This window comes from Lactuca serriola, chromosome 2 (assembly GCF_051521515.1).
Source record: "Lactuca serriola cultivar US96UC23 chromosome 2, Lser_US96UC23_V15, whole genome shotgun sequence".
Lineage (NCBI taxonomy): Eukaryota > Viridiplantae > Streptophyta > Magnoliopsida > Asterales > Asteraceae > Lactuca > Lactuca serriola.
The window spans coordinates 182,798,834-182,821,114 of NC_136409.1; the positions used below are offsets into that span (position 1 = coordinate 182,798,834).

General features: G+C 33.7%; 2 protein-coding genes across 3 annotated transcripts; one reads left to right on the plus strand and one right to left on the minus strand.

Moving 5' to 3' along the window:
• Positions 1-2,220: 2,220 nt before the first annotated feature.
• On the minus strand, positions 2,221-4,350 carry LOC145087657 (Tetratricopeptide repeat (TPR)-like superfamily protein). Its single transcript, XM_079025668.1, has one exon. It carries the CDS (start codon positions 4,288-4,290, stop codon positions 2,488-2,490), a length of 1,803 nt encoding a protein of 600 aa, XP_078881794.1. The 5' UTR covers positions 4,291-4,350; the 3' UTR covers positions 2,221-2,487.
• A 14,159-nt stretch (positions 4,351-18,509) lies between these two features.
• On the plus strand, positions 18,510-20,477 carry LOC145087658 (chorismate mutase 1, chloroplastic-like). Of its 2 annotated transcripts, XM_079025670.1 has the most exons (7): positions 18,510-18,771; positions 19,060-19,282; positions 19,353-19,439; positions 19,512-19,655; positions 19,742-19,834; positions 19,935-20,177; positions 20,256-20,477. In XM_079025670.1, exons 1-6 carry the CDS (start codon positions 18,593-18,595, stop codon positions 20,160-20,162), a joined length of 954 nt encoding a protein of 317 aa, XP_078881796.1. In that variant the 5' UTR covers positions 18,510-18,592; the 3' UTR covers positions 20,163-20,177; positions 20,256-20,477. The 2 variants fall into 2 exon arrangements, with proteins under 2 accessions (XP_078881796.1, XP_078881795.1); XM_079025669.1 differs by having other exon boundaries at positions 19,935-20,477.
• The last annotated feature ends 1,804 nt before the right edge of the window (positions 20,478-22,281 follow it).

Sequence of the window (22,281 nt, forward strand, 5' to 3'; positions counted from 1 at the left end):
CTGAAAATTTTCAACTTTTCAGTTATTTGTTTTTGTACTTTGCATTCTGTGAAAATGTTAACACATGCATATCTCATTCGTTTAAAGTCGGATTGACATGCAGTTTATTGTAGAGTGTAATTTAGAGTTTGTACATAATTTTAGACTATAATTTTGTCAATTTTCGTTTCATATTCAATGAGTTACAGTCCCCCTAAAGTCGGGATATCAATATGAAAATTTTCAAAGTTCAACCCACTAACTAGTAAGTAATTACCAAAAAATTCCGGTTTTTCCGGGTTTCCAGTTCTAAACCCACTTTATCCGGTTCCAACCTACCCATTTTGATGTTTCCGGGTTTTTTGGGTTCTAGACCCACTGTACTCGGTACCGTACTCGGAACCGAACTAAAATCGGTTCCTATATACCGGTCCGGTTTTCGGTTCTACAAAATCTCGTTAATTGGTTCTGGGTTGTCCAGGTCCGGGTTCATCCGGTTCGGGTTTGGACCTACTTTCATCCCTAGGTGCTGCCACTGAACTTTCACTAGACTGATTACCTTATTGCGTAAGGTCTTTGTTTTCTTATCTAGGATTGTTACTGGTCTTTCTACGTAGTTCAGGCGCTACCATTCTTTTTTATGGGTTTAATTTACAAGTTATTGGAAAATCTCAAGAACCATAGTTTCGATGAAATACTTGCATGCTAGAAATGAAGATAGTTAATGGAAAATTAAATATCGTTGACATGCTATTAAGATAAAATAACATCATTAGAATCTTAAATTATGGATTATCACATGATAAGATACTCATGAAATGGATTATGTAAACATGTTATTTACTAATAATATGTATTGAACAAATTCCAAGAACTGGTAATTTTGATTTTGAATCGGAAGCAAGGAAGCTTAGATAAATGTAATAAAGGATAAATTGAAGGACATAATTACATAAACATGTTATTGAATATCATTAACATGTTTTAGTTCATAAATTGTATACAACTTCTTATATGGGTCAATAGTTATAAAAGTTGTATAAACTGAATACAATAACAAAAAAAATGATATTACTTGAACCTATTGAATTATATGATTATGAGAAAAGTGCATAGTGACATTATAAGAATGTCATCGAAAGGCAATGGAAGATAGAATCGTTGTCTTGTTTATGTAGGATTGATTTACATATGTGGGTTATATTATTGATTTTGAAAATTGTATTGGAACAATTCAATATGATTTTGGCCAGGTATTCAAGATCAAAAACAAAGAAAAGGATTAGGACAAGAACAAGGTCAAGACAAGTAGTTAAATAACCTAACCACCAAGGTGTGTACATATGAAGTTTTCCCTTTTCAGGATACATGACATAAATAGAATATATCGTTTAAAACTTCGTTATAACATAAAGTATTTTGATCATTTTGAAATAGTTTAAATATATGTAAAGCATTTTTAATACTCTTGAATGTTATTAATCTTCATTTTTATGATTAATTAATATAATTTAATATATAACATGATAATATAAATATTGGTTATTGCATTTAAGTTATAATTAGTAAATTAAATTATACTAAAAATTTATAAATATTAAACTGAGAGGGACTAAAATTGACAACCAAAGTTCCACTCTATTCTGGTACAAATAAAAAGTATTACTCTATATTTAGAATAATATTATTCATAAGTGAGATTGAAGAGGTGTTGAAAGGGAAATGGTGTAAGAGGTACATCGGAGATGCTCTAATAGACCTAGAGAGAAATATATAAAACAGTTATATAAAAGTCATTATATTTTGGTCACATTTGTATTTTCACCATTGGCAATCAAAATATTCCACTAAAACCACCCAACTCTGACAAAAAAATTTTCCATATCCGAACACTTTGTCCGCTATAGCAAAGTTAAAGTTGTTATAATAGAAAAAAATTGTAAAAAATTGTTGCGTAGATTTAGTGCAATATTTTGATTCACGACAATTAAACCACAAAAATAGAAAAATATAATGGCTTTTATTATATTGCCCTAAATTTATTAAGCTCTTTTATTAAATAATTGGGCTAAAGCAAATTAAGTCGTTTAATGGGCCAAAAGAAATAAAATTAATAGTTTGACTAAAATGCAAAGTGTGGGGAGGAAGAAGGGTATTTTGGTCAATGAAGTAAATGAGGAGGCTAGGGATGAATTTAATCAATAACGTATCACTAAAAAGCCATAGGAAGTCATCAAACAAGGATCAAAACAAACAAATTCACATTAAACAATATATCCAATTCATGGAGATGATCAAAGCAAGAACTCATCTACAACAGTAGAATGAGTACCAACTTCACTATAAGATGTTATTGTGATGAACAGGACATAGGATTTAAACATTTCATGTATAACAAGAAATAACAGAAGCAATTGCAAAATTGTACATGATGAATATACATACAACAAGATGAGTGAAGTCAGTTTCCAGAAGCACTCAGTATCTCCTCCATTTTATTAACTTGTATTAGTAAAATGCATCTGGGAAATAACCAACTTTCTTCATATGATCACTCAATCCATCAACCATTTGATATATCTTATCAGATGCAGGATGCAAAGTATTTTTTACAGTAAATTCATGAACTCCATCTTCTAATTCAAGTAAACTAGCTCCTGATTGCTTTTCATTCCCAATGTTCTTCATCTTCAACCTTACATCTGCAACACCACCCCATTGACCAGTTGCAGCATATATGTTAGACAACATCAAATAGTTTCCAGTATTTTCAGGTTCTAATTTAACCAAATGTTCCAACACCTCTTGAGCAAGTTCCACAGCATTATAAAGTCTACAAGCCCCTAAAAGGGCACCCCATATGATCACATTAGGTTCAACTGGCATAGTGCATACTAACCTGTATGCTTCTTGAAGACGCCCTCCACGCCCTAAAAGATCAATCACACATCCATAATGTTCAATTTCAGGAGGAACCCCGTAGTCTCTTTCCATTGTGTAGAAATATTGAATCCCTTCATCAATATAGCCACCATGAGTACATGCACATAGAACACCAACAAATGTAACCTTATCTGGGGTGAAGCCTTCTTGTTTCATTTTGGAGAAAAGCTCAAGTGCTTCGTTTCCATGTCCATGCATTGCTAACCCATGAATCATGGCATTCCAAGATACTAAATCTTTCTTAGACATCCCATTAAAGATGCTTAATGCCCTGTTTAAGCTGCCACATTTGGCATACATATCAACTAATGCGTTTTCAATAAGGGTACTACAGTGATGCCTGTTTCTTTTAATAGATTGATGCACTCGTTTACCTAACCAAATTAAACCAGACTCTGCACATGCAGCTAGAATACTGATTATAGCCCCATCATCAGGGCGATATCCTGCTTCCTCCATTTGTACATATAAATCGGCTGCTTCCTTTGCAAGCCCCTTTTGTGCATAGCCAGATATTATTATGGTCCAAGAAACCATATTCTTGACAGGCATTTTGTCGAACAACATTCTTGTCATATCCATATCTCCAGCTTTGCTATAACCTGTGAGCATGGTAGACCAAGAGACAACATTTCTCTCAGGCATTTTCTCAAACAGTTCAAATGCATCGTTTAACTGTCCTGCTTTAGCATAACCATCCAATATGGTGTTCCAACTAACCATATCACGCTCAGGCATTTCGTCGAACAGATGGCGTGCTTCGCTTAACCGATTCAATTTCACCAAGCCACCGATCATTGTGTTCCAAGAAACAGTATCTTTATCTTCCATCACACTGAACACCTTCTTAGCTGCACCTACACCCACCAAACCGCACCTCGAATAAGAATCAATCAACGCATTAGGCACGTAAATATCCGAAGAAAAACCGAATTTTTGGATATGGCTATGAATCATTTTGACCAAATGAAAATCATTCTGGCCGGAACAGGCCTTCAAAAGGAAAGGATAAGTGAAATTATCAGGAAAAACACCGGAATTTTGCATCAAGAAAAAAATCTCAAAGGCTTGGGCAGGCTGAGAATTGTGAACGTGAGCTCTAATCATAGTGTTGTATAAATGGACGTTGGGTTCGTGGACTTGGTTAAAGGCTTTGATGGCGCAAGGGATTTGGCGGCAGAGAGAGAAGGCAGTGATGAGTTTGGGGATGACGAATGGGTCCTGGTCAAGACTGGATTTGTATATGAGTGCATGAACTTGCTTCAGTTGTCTTAGATCGTTGCATTTATGGAGGTCTGATAGTTTCTGTTCGAGGAGGCGGCGCGTGGATACCCAAGCCGGTGCACGAAACGGGGCGGGCACTTGCATTCTGCGGGACTACGGAGACGGAAGAGAAGCAGAGGGCTGAGATCTTGTCCATGTACAATAACCATGATATTATCCAAATAGTTGTAGAAATATGTAATAGAACAGGATATAATAAAAAAAAAAAGGCAAAATGTATAAAAAATATTAAATGTAAGTTGTTAAAATTTTGAATTTGATTTTTAAGATCTTTTCTACAAATAAAAACCGATTCCCGATTTCATCTCTTAGCTCTTAATTTATTACATGATTTTTATTCAAGTGATTGTTCGTTGAGAAAAATCTTGTAGAGCGTTACAATTCATCAATTTATTTTGATTTAGACAGCAAGACCTATATAATAATCAGCAAAACATACTTATAATAATCCATTTTTGATTTCATGTATTTAGTTATATATGATCAAAATGAACCTTTTTTTTTTTATTAAGTTGTTTTCTTTTAAATTTTTACGGTTTATAGCAACAGAAGTTAAAGTTCATGTTTAAGAAGTTAAAATTGATCAACTATTGAAGTGTTAATCAACATCAAGTTATAATATATACTTCATACTGATTATCTTGTGCACAAATTTGAGTATGATTTTATTTTGATAGGATCTTTTGATCCCGGTCCGATCTTACGATCACGGTCTTGCAAAACGTAAAACGATTTTAAGTCAAATCTCGATATATATAAAATTTGATTTTTGACATTGTATTTTTTGTTCAATTAAGTCATTAACTTTATATTTTGTTGCAAATTTAACCAATTTGTTTTATGTGTTTCAATTTCTTAATTGTTGATCATGGAAACAAAGTAAGGGGTTGTTTGATAGCTGTTGACTGGGTTAGAACTAACTGAGTTAGAAACTGACTGGGTAAAAAGTTCTAACTGAGTTAACTTCTAACTGAAACTTGCTGTTTGATTTTGCAGTTGACTGACTATACAAAATGACTATATTACTCTCAAATAATATCTTTTAAAAACACTGCAAGAAAGTACATCAATTTTATTCATTGATCTAATAATATATCAAGCATTTTATCTGAAACAACACTTAACTGACTTCAAATATTTAATCAAAAAACACTTGATATTATTCTTAAATGCATACTCACATGAATAACAATTAAAAAAAAATAGAGAATGTCATCCTAAACCACCCACAAACTAAAGTTTTGAGCCATTCTAGGATCATCTTTTCACATTCAAGAACAACTATAATGTTTTGCAATATAATCCTTTTCATTCTAGAATCTCATCCTAAACCACCCACATGAAATCTTATGAACAAAAACAATAAATAAAAAAACATGGCTATGAAGCAAGAAAGGCTTCAACTTTTGCAATCTGATCCTCTTCATTCTTTGAACTCGGACTCTCGCTTCATCACAAAGATCATGCTTCCATCTTCCTTCCTTTCACTTCCTTCCCACAAACAGCTTAAGGAGGATCAATAGCATCAGGGGCAATATTGTCCAACTTTCTCCAATCATTACTCCTGATATTATAATTGTTAACAACACATCTGAAACAACCATTAGCCAATCTGTAAACACTATATCTAACAATTTCACAAGAAACCAACTCAAAAACTCAAATGATGAACAAATGATGTTCTAGCTTTTGAAAATAAGATTCTATTAAAATCGAACAAACACAATCAATTTTGTGATAGAAGATTCAGATAGCATGAGTAAACAAAGAAATTGTGATCGATCAGAGTATTGGAAAATGTGAACAACGGAAAATCAATCCAACAAACTCATAAAATCAGGAAGAAAAAAACCAAGCAATACGCACCTGAGTCGGAGGAAGACGTCAGAATTGTTCAATGGCGCAAGCAAGAAGGGGGAAAAAGAAAGGGTTTTTCCTACAGATTGAAGGAGATCAATCTAAGGTTAGGCATGGCGTAGGGCGGAGGCAGCCGAAGGCGTAGGTGGAGGTGGGACTAGTCGGCACACATGTCGTTGGTAAATCTATAGAGAAGAAACATCGTTGGAGCTGGAGATGTGATGATTGAAGGAGAAGAAAACGCGTCCATGTAATCGTGTAAACAAGGGGCAATCAAGGAAAGGGATTAAAAGACCCAGTCAGCAAAAAAAATTTCAGGACCGGGTAAGTGATAAATACGAAATTGGCTGACCGAGTAAGTGGGTTTTTTTCGATATACAAACGCACTGACCGGACCGAGTCAGCAAAAAAGCTCTGACTGGACCCGGTCAACAATAAATCAAACAGCCCCTAAATGACTTACACATATAATATGGATATGTACTCATTTTTTTCTTATCTCTTTTTTCTTTTTTTTTTTGTACTCACTTTTCCTTATCTTTTTTCCTTTTTTTTCCTTTTAGAGCATCATAATTTTGTGTAATACATTATCTCAAAATAATGTAAGCAAGACAACATAAGTTTCCTTTAAGAGATGATATAGTAAACAAGTCTTCTTGCCTTGCTTACACCATTTTATGATGACTAACAATTTGACTGACCTTAGAAAGCCATTTAAGAAAATTATGATTCTTAAGAAAAGAAAAGAAAAAGAAATCAATGAAAATAATCACAAATCTACATAATGGTTTAATTTAACCTAAATGTTTGTCAACTCATATCATATGTGGAAGTCACGTGAACTTTTTGTGCGTAGTCAGTAAGTGAGTAATATAAAACACCTAAAACAAACCGAACAATTTATTAAATTTCCACCAAAAATGTAAACTTAGTGATTTAATTGAAAATAATAATAATAAAACACAATGTTAAAATCGAAATTTTGTATAAACTTAGTGTCTATTATACAATTGACGTAAAAAAAGATAATTTTTTTTTCAAAATATAGTTAAAATTTAGCAAATATTAAAAATAATTATTTGTTTTAGAAAAAAAGGAAAATATAGCTAAGGTATAATAAAATAAAGAAAAAAAAATTATACGTATTTTTTGGCAAGATATTAGGAAAATTAGCTATATTTTCCTTTTTCTCTAAACTAATAACAAAAACTAAAAACAGCTAATAATAAAAATATTAAGGAAATTAGTTATATTTACTCTCCATATGCATAGTTATCTTTTGGCAAATTATAAAGAAATTAGCTATATTTTCCCTTTTTTTTTAAATAAAATAAAAAAATCAAAACACCTTATATTAAATTAAAAAGATATAATAGAATGAAGTTCCAGTACATAGACAAAAAAATTTATTTTGACTCTTACATCTGAATATTTGATAAAATAAAACTGCAATTATGTATTTTTCCATTAAGATCGTTATTTCGTTCATTGACGACATATAAAAATAATACAACAAACTTTGGGCCAAGGATAAAACCATGGGTCGGAAATTACATAACATGTACAATAATAAATATATAATAATAGTCTTTGTAATTTGAATGGGAGGTGATTGTCTAATGTTCAATCTCGACATAAATTCCATAATAAAAAGAAGCAAGTCATTTAGTGAAGCTGTTTAAGATACTCGGAAGTAGGTTTTGCCCGAGAAATGCACAATATCCTAAATTGGAATGATGGGTGTTAAGGAACCATCCCTATCAACATCAGAATATGTTTAATGCTACTGAGACGATGAAGCAAAAAGTTGTAATCTAAAATTTGTCGTACCGCAAAACATAACGAATAATTCTTTTTAAAGTTGAGGAGTGTGTTTCTCATGGACACACATGCACAAACAAATTTGTTTGACCGAATAATTTATGTTTGGATGTGTAAATATGAGGTACCAAAGGGCCCATGCTAAGCTATGATATAAAGATGGGTCCTCGGTTCATGGAGTTGAACCATCCAGCTTGACGAATATGCTATCTGGGATGCGAGAAGTCTTACAATTAAGTATATTAGCCCTTCCTAAAACTCCCAAGAAATATCTTTGATGAGAAAAAAGATGTCATGGATGCCACGAGAGACAATAGTACCAAGAAAATAGTTTAAGTTACCAAGGTTTATCATTGAAAATTCGATACCAAACGTGGCTGACACTATCTTAGAAGGTCGATGGAAAAAGCTATCAAAAATAACATCAACATATAAAACAAAATAAGTTGTGTGAGAGCCCATTGATATATTAATATTGAAGAATCATAAAGTCTATTAGTGAAACCAAGTCTCGAAACAAAGACAACAAACCAATGAAAACATGCACATGGATCCTGCTTGATGTCATAAAAGATTGAGTTTTTGAACCTGGCACGAGTAATCTTAGAGTAAGTTTTGGAGATTGGAACAACTAAGGATGGTTGACCGAATAGAGCATATAGAAATAGATTATCGATGGATTGAAGTGGTGGTGGGGAGGTCGATGATGTGGCAACGAGGGTAGGGTTGTTGGTTGCTGACGTAGCATTGCGTATCGTTGGAGATGAGGCGGCAGCCGACATGGCTGTCATGGTGGGTTAAGGTGGAGTTGTAGCTACTGATGGAAGAAGGTGGTTGGTCGGGTGGCCACACACATAGCTGGGGAGGTGGGCTACTAATATGGTGATGTGTGAGGTGTCTTGAGGGTTAGGTGGTGGAGTTGAAGTGACATTGTGGTGTTCAATTATAGGTAAGTGTAGGGAGTGGTGGATATGTTGTTTGCATTGTCGGATGTATCTACACAATTATACAAATGAGGAAGTTATGTGTCATATAGCATTGTTTCATCAAAAGTGAGATGACGAGATATGATATTTTTCGTGGTAGCTAGTTTTAGGCACTGATATCCTTTATGATTCGAAGGATACCAGAGGAAAACACATGGTGTTGTTCATGACACAAGTTTATGATCGGTTGTTAAGTGGGGGTAGTGTCACACCCCAAAACCGAGAACGGCGGAAACGTTCTGGGGCGGAGGACGTCATGTATGCATCACAACAAATGTAAAGTAGTAAACAAGCAACAACATCATCCATTGCATTAATAGTATAATTTTAGTTACAAGTGTTTTCTTTCATAGTACAAGACGTGATGATAACTTATCAAAATAAAAGACGAGTCTTGACTGCTCCGTCTTCTCTAAACCTTGTATCGACACCTGTCTATTTGTAACCTGAGAATACAAGTTATTTTGAAAGAGTAGATCAGCATTTAAGCTGGTGAGTTCATAAGTATTTAATGTCATTGTTTTGATTAGTTGATATGAAAGACTGGTAAATGAATGATGAAACATTTAGTATAAGTATGAAAAGCTCTAGAAAATCCCATATTTCCTACTAGTATAAAAGTAGTCTTCTACCAAGACTCGAATGTTTTGAAAGTAGTCTTTTACCTAGACCTGACTGTTTTGAAAGTACGCATCTCTTGAAAATGTGATGGTTTTTCCCTGTTTAACTATTATTAGTAGTCCCTTAAGTATACCTGAAATGGTATCAACCTAGAACATCCGTAGACTGTTCATTTACCTCTGTTGCTAACAGCCGGGTTTAGGAATAGTTAGTCCCTTATGTATACCTACGATGGTATCAACCTAGAACATCCGTAGATTGTTCATTTACCTTTGTAGCTAACAGTGGTTGTCGGAATGGTTACTCCCTCAAAGTATGATGTGGTACTAGGAGATAAAGTCCCAGTCTATCTCGTCGATGATGTGATTGAATCACAAGGTAAAGATAGAAAGGCGAACAATATAACCGTATCTAGACATATAACATGTAATAGAAATTTTCCATATAATGTCTATGTAAAAGTATTCATGTATAAGTATTCATGTAAGAGTATTCCTTCATATAACATGTAGTAGTAATTTGCCATATAATGTCTATGTAAAAGTATTCATGTATAAGTATTCATGTAAGAGTATTCCTTCATATAACATGTAGTCTGGACTCATGAATGAACTGACTCTGGTGTAATTTCTTGTAGTAGGGAAAATGTTTTGTTTACTCTAAACTATTCCTATAATAGTTTACTAGAATGTAATTGATGAGTGACCAAGTAGGTTTATACACCATTGCTATCTACGAGTATCGGAACTAAATTAACTGATGGAACATTTATGACCATATATGTATACATGATATATAACTAATATTTAAACGACTTTCGGACGAATGCCCAATATCCCACCAGACCACATCTCAAGGCGCGAAAAGGAAATAGGGTGGATAGCCTTCCTAAGTCTTTTAAACATTTCTTATATAACTATACATATAGAGGCATGCAATTTATAATATAAAAGCATAAAGAAGTTTTGTAAAACCGTTGAAAAGTAGTCTAATAAAGAATTTGTGACTTGATGTCAGTTTATAAAATGATTGAAAGTATTTTGTTTGATAAGACAGTTTAAGTACACGGAAAACCATTGTTTGAAAACACCTTTGTAACCGATTTTGAAAGGAAGCTTACAGTATGTAAGACAGTTTGATAACGAGCTTTAATCATGTAAAAATGTTTAAGAAAGTCATTTGAAGTAATATGTTTAGTGAAACTGTTAAACTTGTAGTAAATCCATTTGTATACTAGTTATAAATCACATAAGATTGATTTATTAACAAGAAGTATCCCAAAATATTGATGTTTTTCGTGCCAAAATAATCGTATGTTTGTAGTATGATAGGTGGACACATATACATACAGTATAAGCAGTGTGTTTGATTTATATATAAATAACAACACTTTTCATTTCAAAAGATATGATGTTATCGTGATACATTTTGCATACGAAAGTTTCTTTATAATAATTATAAATCACATGCGATTCCGTTGATAAAAAGTATAAAACGAAACTTTATATAACATACGATAATCATCGTGTGTTTTACTTGTATTCCCCCCCCCCCCCCCCTTAAAAGCATATAAAAATATTTATAAAACATTTAAAAGTGTGGATTATAGGGGTATGAACTCACCTGAAAGTTTGAAGATAGCGAGATGGAAAACCGGGCAGAGTTTCGTCTCGGGAAATGGATTTTTCTCGGGATTCTCGGGAGTAAAATCGACCCTCGGGTCTTGAGCAAAAAGGCCAGAGCTTCAGGTTTGAACGGGCACGGAAAACGAGGCAAGACCGCGAGAGAAATGAGAGAATTGAGCAAATTTTTCGGAAAGCCTCGCATCCTATTTATAGGAAGGCTGAACCGCCTCGGTACGCGGGGCGTACGCTCGTATGCAGCGCGTACGCGTACGTCATGCATGACCGAAGCCTCGACTGCCTCGGCTTCGGATGGGACGGGTTGCTAGGGAGGCGGGTCGGATGGGACGGCGGGTCGGACAGGTCGGACGCCTCGGATAGGGCGACGTGGACGATCCGAGGCCCTTGATCTCAGTACGCGGGGCGTACGAAGGTACGCAGGGCGTACTTCGGTCCTATCCGATGACTCCCCTTCGAATAATACCGGGGGTTTTTAATTAAATTTATAATTATTTTAATTAAACTTCAAAAATTCATATCTCCTTCATACGAACTCCGCTTTCGACGTTCTTTATATCCCCGCGAAGGTGAGACTATGATCTACAACTTTCGTTTAGATTCCGTTGGCAAATTATGAAATAATTTTTATTATTTATTTATTAAAATGACGTGATTAAGGAATTTCTTTAAAAATTCATAACATCTTTATCTGACGTCGGTTTTTGCTAGACTTTTTACCGCTGAAATACCATTGACGAGACCTTCAATTCTCGTTTAGGTCATTTCGGCCAAAAGTCGCTCGATCTCCGATTCGAGTTTTACGTAACTTCGTATTGTCGTTTTTCTGTCGGAAAAACTTAGAATGGTCATAACTCCTTCGTTATAACTCGGATTTTAGCGTTCTTTATATGCTTGGAAACCTTGATACTATTCCTTCTACTTTATTTACCCCAAATAAGATTTTAGGAAAGTTAAATTTTGACCTTAATTTGACTTGCGTCCCAACATATCGTCTTGAAATATCGGGTTGTCACAGGTAGCAACTACATTCAAAGACACGAAGGTACGTATGTGTAGGTGTATTGTAGTTGAAATTAAGAGCACGTGGTATGTTGTATCATTTTGTAGGGTGATGGATGGTAGGATGTTGAGAAGGTGAGTGACAATGTGGAGAGCTTCTACCCAATGTATGGGTGGTATATGTGCTCGATAGAGAAGTGTATTTTTCTCATGAAGATCTTACTCTTATTCATAGACAATATATAAGAATAATACAACAAAGTTTGGATCGAAAATAAACCCATGAACCAAGAATTACATAACATGTACAATGATAAATATATACTAACAAAAAATATATATTGTAAGATCAAATCACGCTTTAATCAAACTAATTTTTTTAATTGTTATTATTTTAGAAACATAGTATTCATAGTTTTGTATGTCATTTTAATCCACAATCTTCATGAAAAATGCAACTTCAATGAAATGACAGAAGTTTCCCTTTTCTAAGACTAATCGGTGTGGGCAACGCCCACTCCTGTTATGAAGACGTGGCCCCAAAAAACATTGTGGTAACGACTACACACCACCCAACCTAGCTGTTTTTGCATGTTATGTGGCCATCCATAGTGCTGGTAACGAAGGACAACGAGAGTTTTTGGATGAATGTGACCGTTGTAGGTCCGTAAATTGTGAGACTTATCCTCCCGTTTTGTGCGCACCGGTAGGGGTGAGCATTTGGACCTGTGGACCGGACCAGACCGGACCGTTTTTTTGGACCCCCGGGTTGGTTCTCGGTTCTAGGATTTCAACAAAACCGTTTCAGTTTTTTTATTGGTCCGGTTCGGACGATTCCGTGTAAAAACCGGTTTTGAACTGTCTTTTTTTTTAAAATATTGTATTTTGTAAAAAAATTTAAACAAGCATATCTCATTTGTCTTAAGTCGGATTAACATGCGTTTTTCCAACGTGTAATTTCGAGTTTGTAGAAGATTTTACACTATAATTTTGTTGTTTTTGGTGTTATATTTGATGAGTTACAATATTTTAAAGATTAGATATCAAAGCTGAAATATTTAAGCTTTTCAGCAAGAAATTTATGTATTCTGTGAATGTAACACCGTAAAATTTGAACAATTTTTCACTTATGAAAAACCATAAAATATCATTCACAATCATTTTAAAAACATTGTATCAACATTGTATCAGTACAAAACCCCAAGATCAGAATATATATAAACTCCAATGTGTGTGTGTACGAATCATGTCGGCGCCTTCCTGCGCTCATCACTGGTACCTGAAACACATAATACAACAACTGTAAGCATAAATGCTTAGTGAGTTCCCTAAAATACCGCATACAACACATACGCCACTCGAGGCTATAATATGACCCTCCGGTCGATGTGTCTCAGCGGGACCCTCCAGTCCCGTAGCTTGTTGGACCCTCTGGTCCGGTCATAGCTCGTTGGACCCTACGGCCCGGTCTATAACATCATACAACATACATATAACACATAGCACATAATCTCATACATAACACATAAGACCCTCAGGTCCACACATAATACCACTCTAGGTAACGTATAGTGAGAAGACTCACCTCAAGTGTCTCGGTAAGTCTCTGAATCGGTAGAAATGTGATCTAGCCTCCGCCTAATCACACAAAGTAAATACTCTCATAAATACCAATATACTCAACCCTAAAAGTCAACGAAAGTCAACGATCAAACTTTGACCCGACTCGTCGAGTGCACTTGGGCGACTCGGCGAGTTTACACGTGTCCACTGACTCTCTTAATCCCTCTCTTGGCACGTCGAGTACTTCCCCTAACTCGACGAGTCACACCTGGCATGAATCGCGGGGCCACCCCGACTCAACTCGCCGAGTCTCAAGAACAACTCGACAAGTTCTACCTTGAACTCCAGTCCCCCTAACTCTCCCTGACTCACCGAGTTATTCCCCAACTCGGCAAGTCTACTCACTGAGTGATTTACGGGAAACCCTTATCCTACTCGCCGAGTCTGCTCTTCGGACTCGGCGAGTTCATGCCATGCACAAACTCCATAGGCCTCCTGAGGTCAGATCTGTTCCATACATTCATAGATCTGGCCTTCCCAAGCATGATAATCACGTAAAGTTCAGACCTTGACACTTATATAACATCTAAATGGTCTAACTTGGTGATTTAGCAGCAAAAATGACATCCCAAGCTCATGGCTCCCAAAATGACTCATAAAGCTCCAAGGGTTAAGGTCTCCGGACCGCTTTGGGTCCAGATCCAAGACATAGACTCGAGAAGGGACCAAATGCTCCACTTATCCAACCTATAAAAGGGTTAGAAAACCCTAACACTAAGAATCAACACCAAAACTGAATAAGGTCCGAGCAAAATACCTCAATATGGTCTCTAAGAACTCAGAAATCACCAAAATCGCACCTCCTTCAGCCTCCTCTTGCCTTGGTCACCTCCCTCTTGAAAAAACACCAACAAAAGGATCAAGAATGGCCTCTCATTCCTCACAAACGCTCTAGATCTCTTAGGGTTTCTCTCTGGGGTTTGGTGGCCGCAAATGACGGCCCTAAGGGCCTTTAAATAGGTCTCAAACCTTGGAAATTAGGGTTTCATTAAACAACGTGGACTCGCCGAGTCCAGCTGTGAACTCGGATACGAATCCGCGACCATACTCGGCGAGTTTAAACACCAACTCACCGAGTCTCCTCACAACTTCCAGAAGTAAAGAATAAAATATAATACCTGAAAATCCGGATGTTACAGTGAAATTCTTTAAACAAACATATCTCATTCGTTTTAAGTCGGATTAACATGTGGTTTTTTGTAACATGTAACTTAGAGTTTGTAGCTGATTTGAGACTATAATTTTGTTGTTTTTTGGTATTATATTCGATTAGTAACAATGCTTCAAAGATGAGATATCAAAACTGAAATATTTCAACTTTTTAGCAAGAAATTTAAACTTTTGTATTCTGTGAAAATCTTTAAACAAGCATATCTCATTCGTTTTAAGTCGGATTGACATGCGGTTTTTTCCAACGTGTAATTTAGATTTTGTAGATAATTTTAGACTATAATTTTGTTGATACTGATGTAATATTCAATGAGTTACAATATTCAAAGATGATATATCAAATTTGAAATATTTCAATTTTTCAGCAGAAAATTTAAACTTTTGTGTTTTGTGAAATTCTTTAAACAAACATATATCTCATTCGTTTTAAGTCGGATTGACATGTGTTTTACATGTAATTTAGAGTTTCTAGATGATTTTAGACTATAATTTTGTTGTTTTTGATGTTATATTTAATGAGTTACAATCCTTCAAACCAATGATATAAAGTATAAATAATCAAAGTTTAATTGATCCAAAGGGTACAATACAATAAACGAAAACGTATTCATTTTTACGAGTTGTACCGTATCAAAACCAAAAAAATATTCATTTTAACGAGTTGTAATGGATCAAACCTAACAACATAATCATTTTGACAAGTTGTATTAAACCCAAAAACGCATTTTAACAAGTTGTATCATATGCATGTAAAGTTGTACTGGTCCAAACGGGTCCAAAAACCGGAAAACCCGGACCTGGACCTGGACCCGATAAGTCTTATCCGGTCCGGTCCACGGTCCACAATATTCTCCGAAACCGGTCCGGTCCAAGAGCCGGTTCGTTCCAAATGCTCACCCCTACGTACCGATAACAATGAAGAAGACAATAACTTTTCGGTTTGGACAGTTGTGGCCCCTCAGGTTCCACATTCTTATGAGTTAAACCCCTAGCCAAATTTGTCTTACATGTATGATTTCAAAAAAAAAAAAAAAAACTATTTGGTCCTTGGACTTATATAATCTATTTTATTATTATTATTATTATTATTATTATTATTAAAATAACATGTTTTATTAATTTATATTTGTTTTTTATAATTATTTAACAAGCAAAAAAAAAAGATACTATGACATAGAAATCAAAGGGTGTTATGACATGTTGTCCATTTTCTTCAATTGGTGTTATAACACCATAATGACATGGCTGGTGAGATAACAACTTTTGGATATAATAATATGTGATAACATGTTGTCTATATTCACCGACCTAAACAATAGGCAATTATGATTGATCATTTCACAACAATGTTCTGGTAGATATCATGGATCTTTTACGTGAATCTTGGTTAATTTGCCAACTTATATTTTGTGGCTTTATTAGATCTAACCATTTAAGATGTAAATATTAGTAAAATCAAATAGCCAATGCGTTTGTTTGCTTTTGTAATAGATAAGAACTTTTAAGTAGGACTTTATGTGTGTATGTCAATAACCAGTAAGAATTACAAGATATAAACAAGGCATTTAAAGCATTTGGTAAGAGATTTATTTTTTTCTAAACAAATGGTTGGTTGAAGGTTAAATGATGGTTTACTTGAAATGTCTATGAAAGAAGCTATCTTTTTGTAGTATGTTTATACTTTGTGGAATTACTAATATTTTTGAGAGACCAGTTAAAATGTTTGAAGTGTCAAGGACAAGTACCTAACTTGAATTACTCTTATGGATTGTCTATCTATATAAAAGTCGTTTATATTATGGAATTAATCTCCTTTCATCTCGATAATATATATATATATATATATATATATATATATATATATATATATATATATATATATATATATATATATATATATATATATGGATGAATAGATTGCTTAGATTCTCTGAAATTCGTGATTCACTATCAAATTGAAGTATTTTGATGGTACAGATCGAACACTCAATTGAATGAAATCTGAGAATGTATGTGAAAATGTTCTTCAAGATATATCAGAAAAATGACCAAAAAACGGATATATCATTCCTGTTTGAAAACTGTCAATAGACAGTTACAAACTGTCATAAAACTACCAAACCTGTCATTAAACGGATCTCAGGAAAAAAAGGGTAAACTTTCTAAAATTGGATTTTCGATCCCAGCCAGGGGCTGCCGCCCCTAGGACCCCGCTCCCAGAGGCGCTGCCCCCTGCCCCCGACCCCCGTTCGTTTAAGGGCTTCTCCCCTAAATAATAATGTACTTTGAATCTTAAAAAACTTGAACAAGTGTGCACTCCTACACCATCCTAACGTGTTCAATATTCAACAAAATCACTTTTTGTCAACAAATTTAATCCTATTACACTTAAATAATATTGATGATATTTTTTTTAAATCACCAACAATATATATATATATATATATATATATATATATATATATATATATATATATATATATATATATATATATATATATATATATATATATATATAAAGACTAAGGCCAAGGGCCGATGACTAAAGGATACAACAGTGGGCTAGATATTTGAGAAATATACAAACATATACATATAATAGAGAAAAAAAACCTAGATTCCGTCAAGATGGTATTTTATTAAAAAAAATGTGAAGCTAGCGCTGATACAACATGAGATAAGTTGAGTCATAATTTCATATAGTTTAAGTTTTTGCATTCAAATGTTTCTTAGTAATAGATAAAGGGTATTGGTCATGTATTTTAGTAAATCAAGTGCTTATTTTATTTTATTTTATTTTATTAATTTAAAATATGTTTGGACCGGTTTTGGTTAGAGGTGATTAGCCCAAGCTACATGGTATGGATAAGAATTTGTTAATAAACAAGTCCCCATTGAAGAAATTCTTTGTAGATAGACTTACAAAAAAAAGTTCATAGAGAGTTCAGATGCTATTTAGTGCAGATTTGATAAAAAGTCTTTATATGTTCAACTTTTTACTTGAAATGTCAAGATATTAAAAAAAAAATAGAAAGACCACTCATAGTTTGTAAATTTTTTATGAAAACTTATTTACCTAGGATATCATGTTATATATACTTAAATTACTAGAACACAATTCATTTTTATCACAGTCAAGAACGGTCCACTCTAAAACAACCCAATCTTTTTATGTTTTATAATGATCATAAATTATATGTAAATATTTCTAAGTAATGATTTACATAAAAAAAAAACAAATTATCATTAGTTTTTTTTTTGTTAAAAAAATGATAATGAGTTTTCAAATAAAAACAGATTTGTTTTTCTGATATCTACCTTAATATTTATAAGATAGGTTCTAAGGAATAATACTATTTTTATCTATGCTATCTATATAATATTATATAATATGTATTTTTAGTTTAAATAATAATAATAATAATATATTTATAGATTTTTTTCCATGAAGCACAGTGTATAATTGTATTTGTTAACATATACATTTGGAGAAAATCAGAAAATACAACCACCACCTGCCAGCTTTACCTACACTCTTCCTTACCTAACCCTCAAACCCCACCAACCCTTGAGACTTTCTTATACTTGATTGGGTGGATTTAATCTATATTTTTCTTTCTCCATCCTCGCCACCTATTCTCAGTTCTCGTCTCTTTCAACTCAAAAATGGAGGCCACCAAGCTATTGGGATCCCAATTGTTTCCTGCCATGTCCGCCATTTCATCGTCAAAATCTCCCAAGTTTGCCCTTCCAATGTGGAAAAATTGCAACTTTCAGGTTTCCATTTCAGGGTTTCCAAACAATGGCTTCCAATTCCAATCAATTCAGCCCTCTGCATCCCTCGGGTACCCTTCCAATCCAAGACCCGATTTTTTTTATTTTTTTGTAATTTGTTTTATATAAATCACTTTTTACTCTGCTCGTGTTACGAGATCCTTTATTGCCTTATACTCTTCTATGGTTTGTTTCAAGACTTGATCACCGTTGTGTCAAAAAGCAGCTGTGATTTATGCCTCGATTTTAAGCTAGCGAAACCCGTTTTAGATGACTTGACACTTCGTAGCGAAAATCATGTATTATGCGATGAATCTTCCCTTCAAGTTTTAGTTTTATATGATTTTGTTTTCGTGTAGAATGAAGAATCCGACTAGAATAGACGAAAGTGAGATCTATACTCTTGACGGAATAAGAAGTTCTCTAATTCGACAAGAGGATAGCATTATATTTAGCCTTGTGGAAAGAGCTCAATACTGTTACAATGAGGATACATACGACCCCAAAGCTTTCTTCATGGATGGTTTCCAGGGCTCATTGGTCGAGTTCATGGTCCAAGAAACCGAAAAGATTCATGCCAAGGTAAGTCTATGAAAAATCAAATGATTATATATAAGAATTAAGATAAAATTTCTGACTGATTCCGAAACAGGTTGGGAGATACAAGAACCCTGACGAGCATCCCTTTTTCCCTAACGACTTGCCTGAACCTATGTTGCCACCATTGCAGTACCCACAGGTAAAAGTTTCATCTTTATTCGTGTTTTAGGATCTAAACGATGACAGTTTCTTGATATGTATGTATATATAGGTGTTGCATCCTAGTGCAGATTCAATCAATATCAATCGCAAAATATGGGATATGTATTTTAAAGATCTTCTTCCTAGACTCGTCAAGAAAGGAAACGATGGTAATTGTGGATCAACTGCAACCTGCGACACCATTTGCTTGCAGGTAATAACCAGTGCAACTTCTCATCTTTTTCATCACAATTCACAAATGACTCTAAACCTTCTAATTTCCTGAAATTGTATACGCAGGCCCTCTCTAAACGGATCCACTACGGTAAATTTGTAGCAGAAGCAAAGTTTCGAGCTTCACCAGATGATTACGAAGCTGCCATTAAAAGACAAGTAAGGATTCTCTCATCTGTGTACAAATCTTTCGCGTCAATTGCTTTCCGTTGTATGAAAATGGTTTCAAATTTATGGAATTTATTGATTATGTGTGCAGGATCGCGGGAAACTGATGGATTTGTTGACATATCCGATTGTGGAGGAGGCGATTAAGAAAAGGGTAGAAACAAAAGCGAAGACTTACGGGCAAGTGGTTGACGTGAAAGATTCACCGGAGCCGGTGTACAAAATAAACCCAAGCTTAGTTGCAGATCTTTATGGGGATTGGATTATGCCCTTGACTAAACAAGTTCAGGTTGAGTATTTGTTGAGAAGACTTGATTGAACCATGGAATTTAAGGTATTTTACACGATCAATGTCATGGTGCTTCTGGAAGTTTCAATCCACATGATATCTTTTTTCTATTGTGTGTTATAGGGATCAAAGTTATGGATATACGATGGTGAGATAATAATAAAGAGATAGTAATTTAGTAAACGTCATTGTGTCGAAAACTATACAAATGTTTAAACTGAAGCATGTGTTGGATAGCGGGTCTAAAGTTTGTAAATCATTTATGTTGGTTAGGTCAAGAATGGCAATTTACGATTTCATTAATGTAATTCTTATTGTTATGAAATGGTTGGTTTTCTTTGTTTATTAGCACCACGTTTGACTCTTGATTCATGTAATGTAATCCTAGTAATTGTTTGAACATACACATATTGCTATATCACATAGATATCATATTTGAAATGAAGAGAAATTATTGACATAATGTTTTTTTTTATTTAGTATACTTTTGGGAAACAATTTATTAGTGCATTGTGTTTCTTATTAATGCATAGTTCAATGAGAGAGTTGAATGATGTGGTATGTCTATTTGACATTCAATGGATTAAACTTTATCATTGTGGGATGTTATTTTGACATTTAATGAATATGAAGTTTAATGGCCATTAAACTTTTCAATGGGAAAAAAAACCTTTTAACTATTAAATATATATTCCATTGAACTCTATTGAATTCAATGCATTGTAGGAAAATTAATGTAGAGTTGTATAGTAAGTAAAATGATGATGTGTCAATCTATTAAACTCTAGTAAATATAATGTATTATGGATGTCCTAAGGCATAGTAGGGGTTTTGGATGATATGGATGCGGTGTGGCATGTGGGTGTGAAGGTAATGGTTACAGAAAGTGTTAGTTTCGTCTATAGAATCAAGGAAAGTGTGTGAGGGAGGGTTATTAGGTGTCATGGAGTCGTAAGGAAAGACGATTTCATTGAAGGTAAGATGTCTCGATATGATGACTTTGGTGGTGGCAATGTTGATGCATCTATATCCGCAATGATGGAGTATTTAAGGAAGATACAAGGGTGGTTCGTGGTGCAAATTTGTCAGGGTGCTAATATGTGGGTATCAAAGACATCTATTGCAGTTTGCAGATGACTATAGATGGGTTATCAAGCGTTTTGATTCGAATCGGTTAGACGTGACATTTTACTAAACCCAATAAAAGCCTTATCAAATAAGACTTAAGTCTTAAAATATTAGTTTGATCCACGAACCTATTTATTTGCAACTAGCAATGGATGTTTTAGTTATTTTTCAAATATTAGACAATATATATATATATATATATATATATATATATATATATATATATATATATATATATATATATATATATAGAGAGAGAGAGAGAGAGAGAGAGAGAGAGATAGAGAGAGGTAGGTTCAAATGTTTTTCACATCTATTGTGTGCTAGAATGCACCAATAGGAATTTAGTATTAATTATATGTATATTAAATGCTATCCATACTTATAACACATTTTTATGGAAACTAATTAAATTCGTCATTAATGTCAACAATAATATTTTTTCAGAATAAATTCATATCTAGAAGAATGAGAGTATATTGCAGCAGAATGAGAGTGTATTCTAGTAGAATACACTCTTATTCTTCATATTCCATACAACTTTATTGTATTTTAAGTGATTAACTCTTGAAACAAAGTACGAACTCATATATAAAAACCTAGATGCAAATTTATTCTGAAAGAATGTTATTGTTAGCATTAACGACGAATTTAATTAGTTTCCATAAAAAGAGAATTATAATTATGGATATCATTTAATATACATATAATTATGGAAATCATTTAATATCTATAATTATTTAATTAAATAATTATTTAATTTACTAAATTTCTATTGATGCATTTTAACACACAATAAATATAAAAAACAAATTAATTTTCTAACCGGGTTATAAACTAGTATATATATATATATATATATATATATATATATATATATATATATATATATATATATATATATATATATATATATAACAAAATATATTTTACAATATACATCAAAGTATATTATAAGTATTTTATTATGTGTCCTTTACATCATGTGGTGGTTCAAAACCTACCAAAATTGTTTACACAT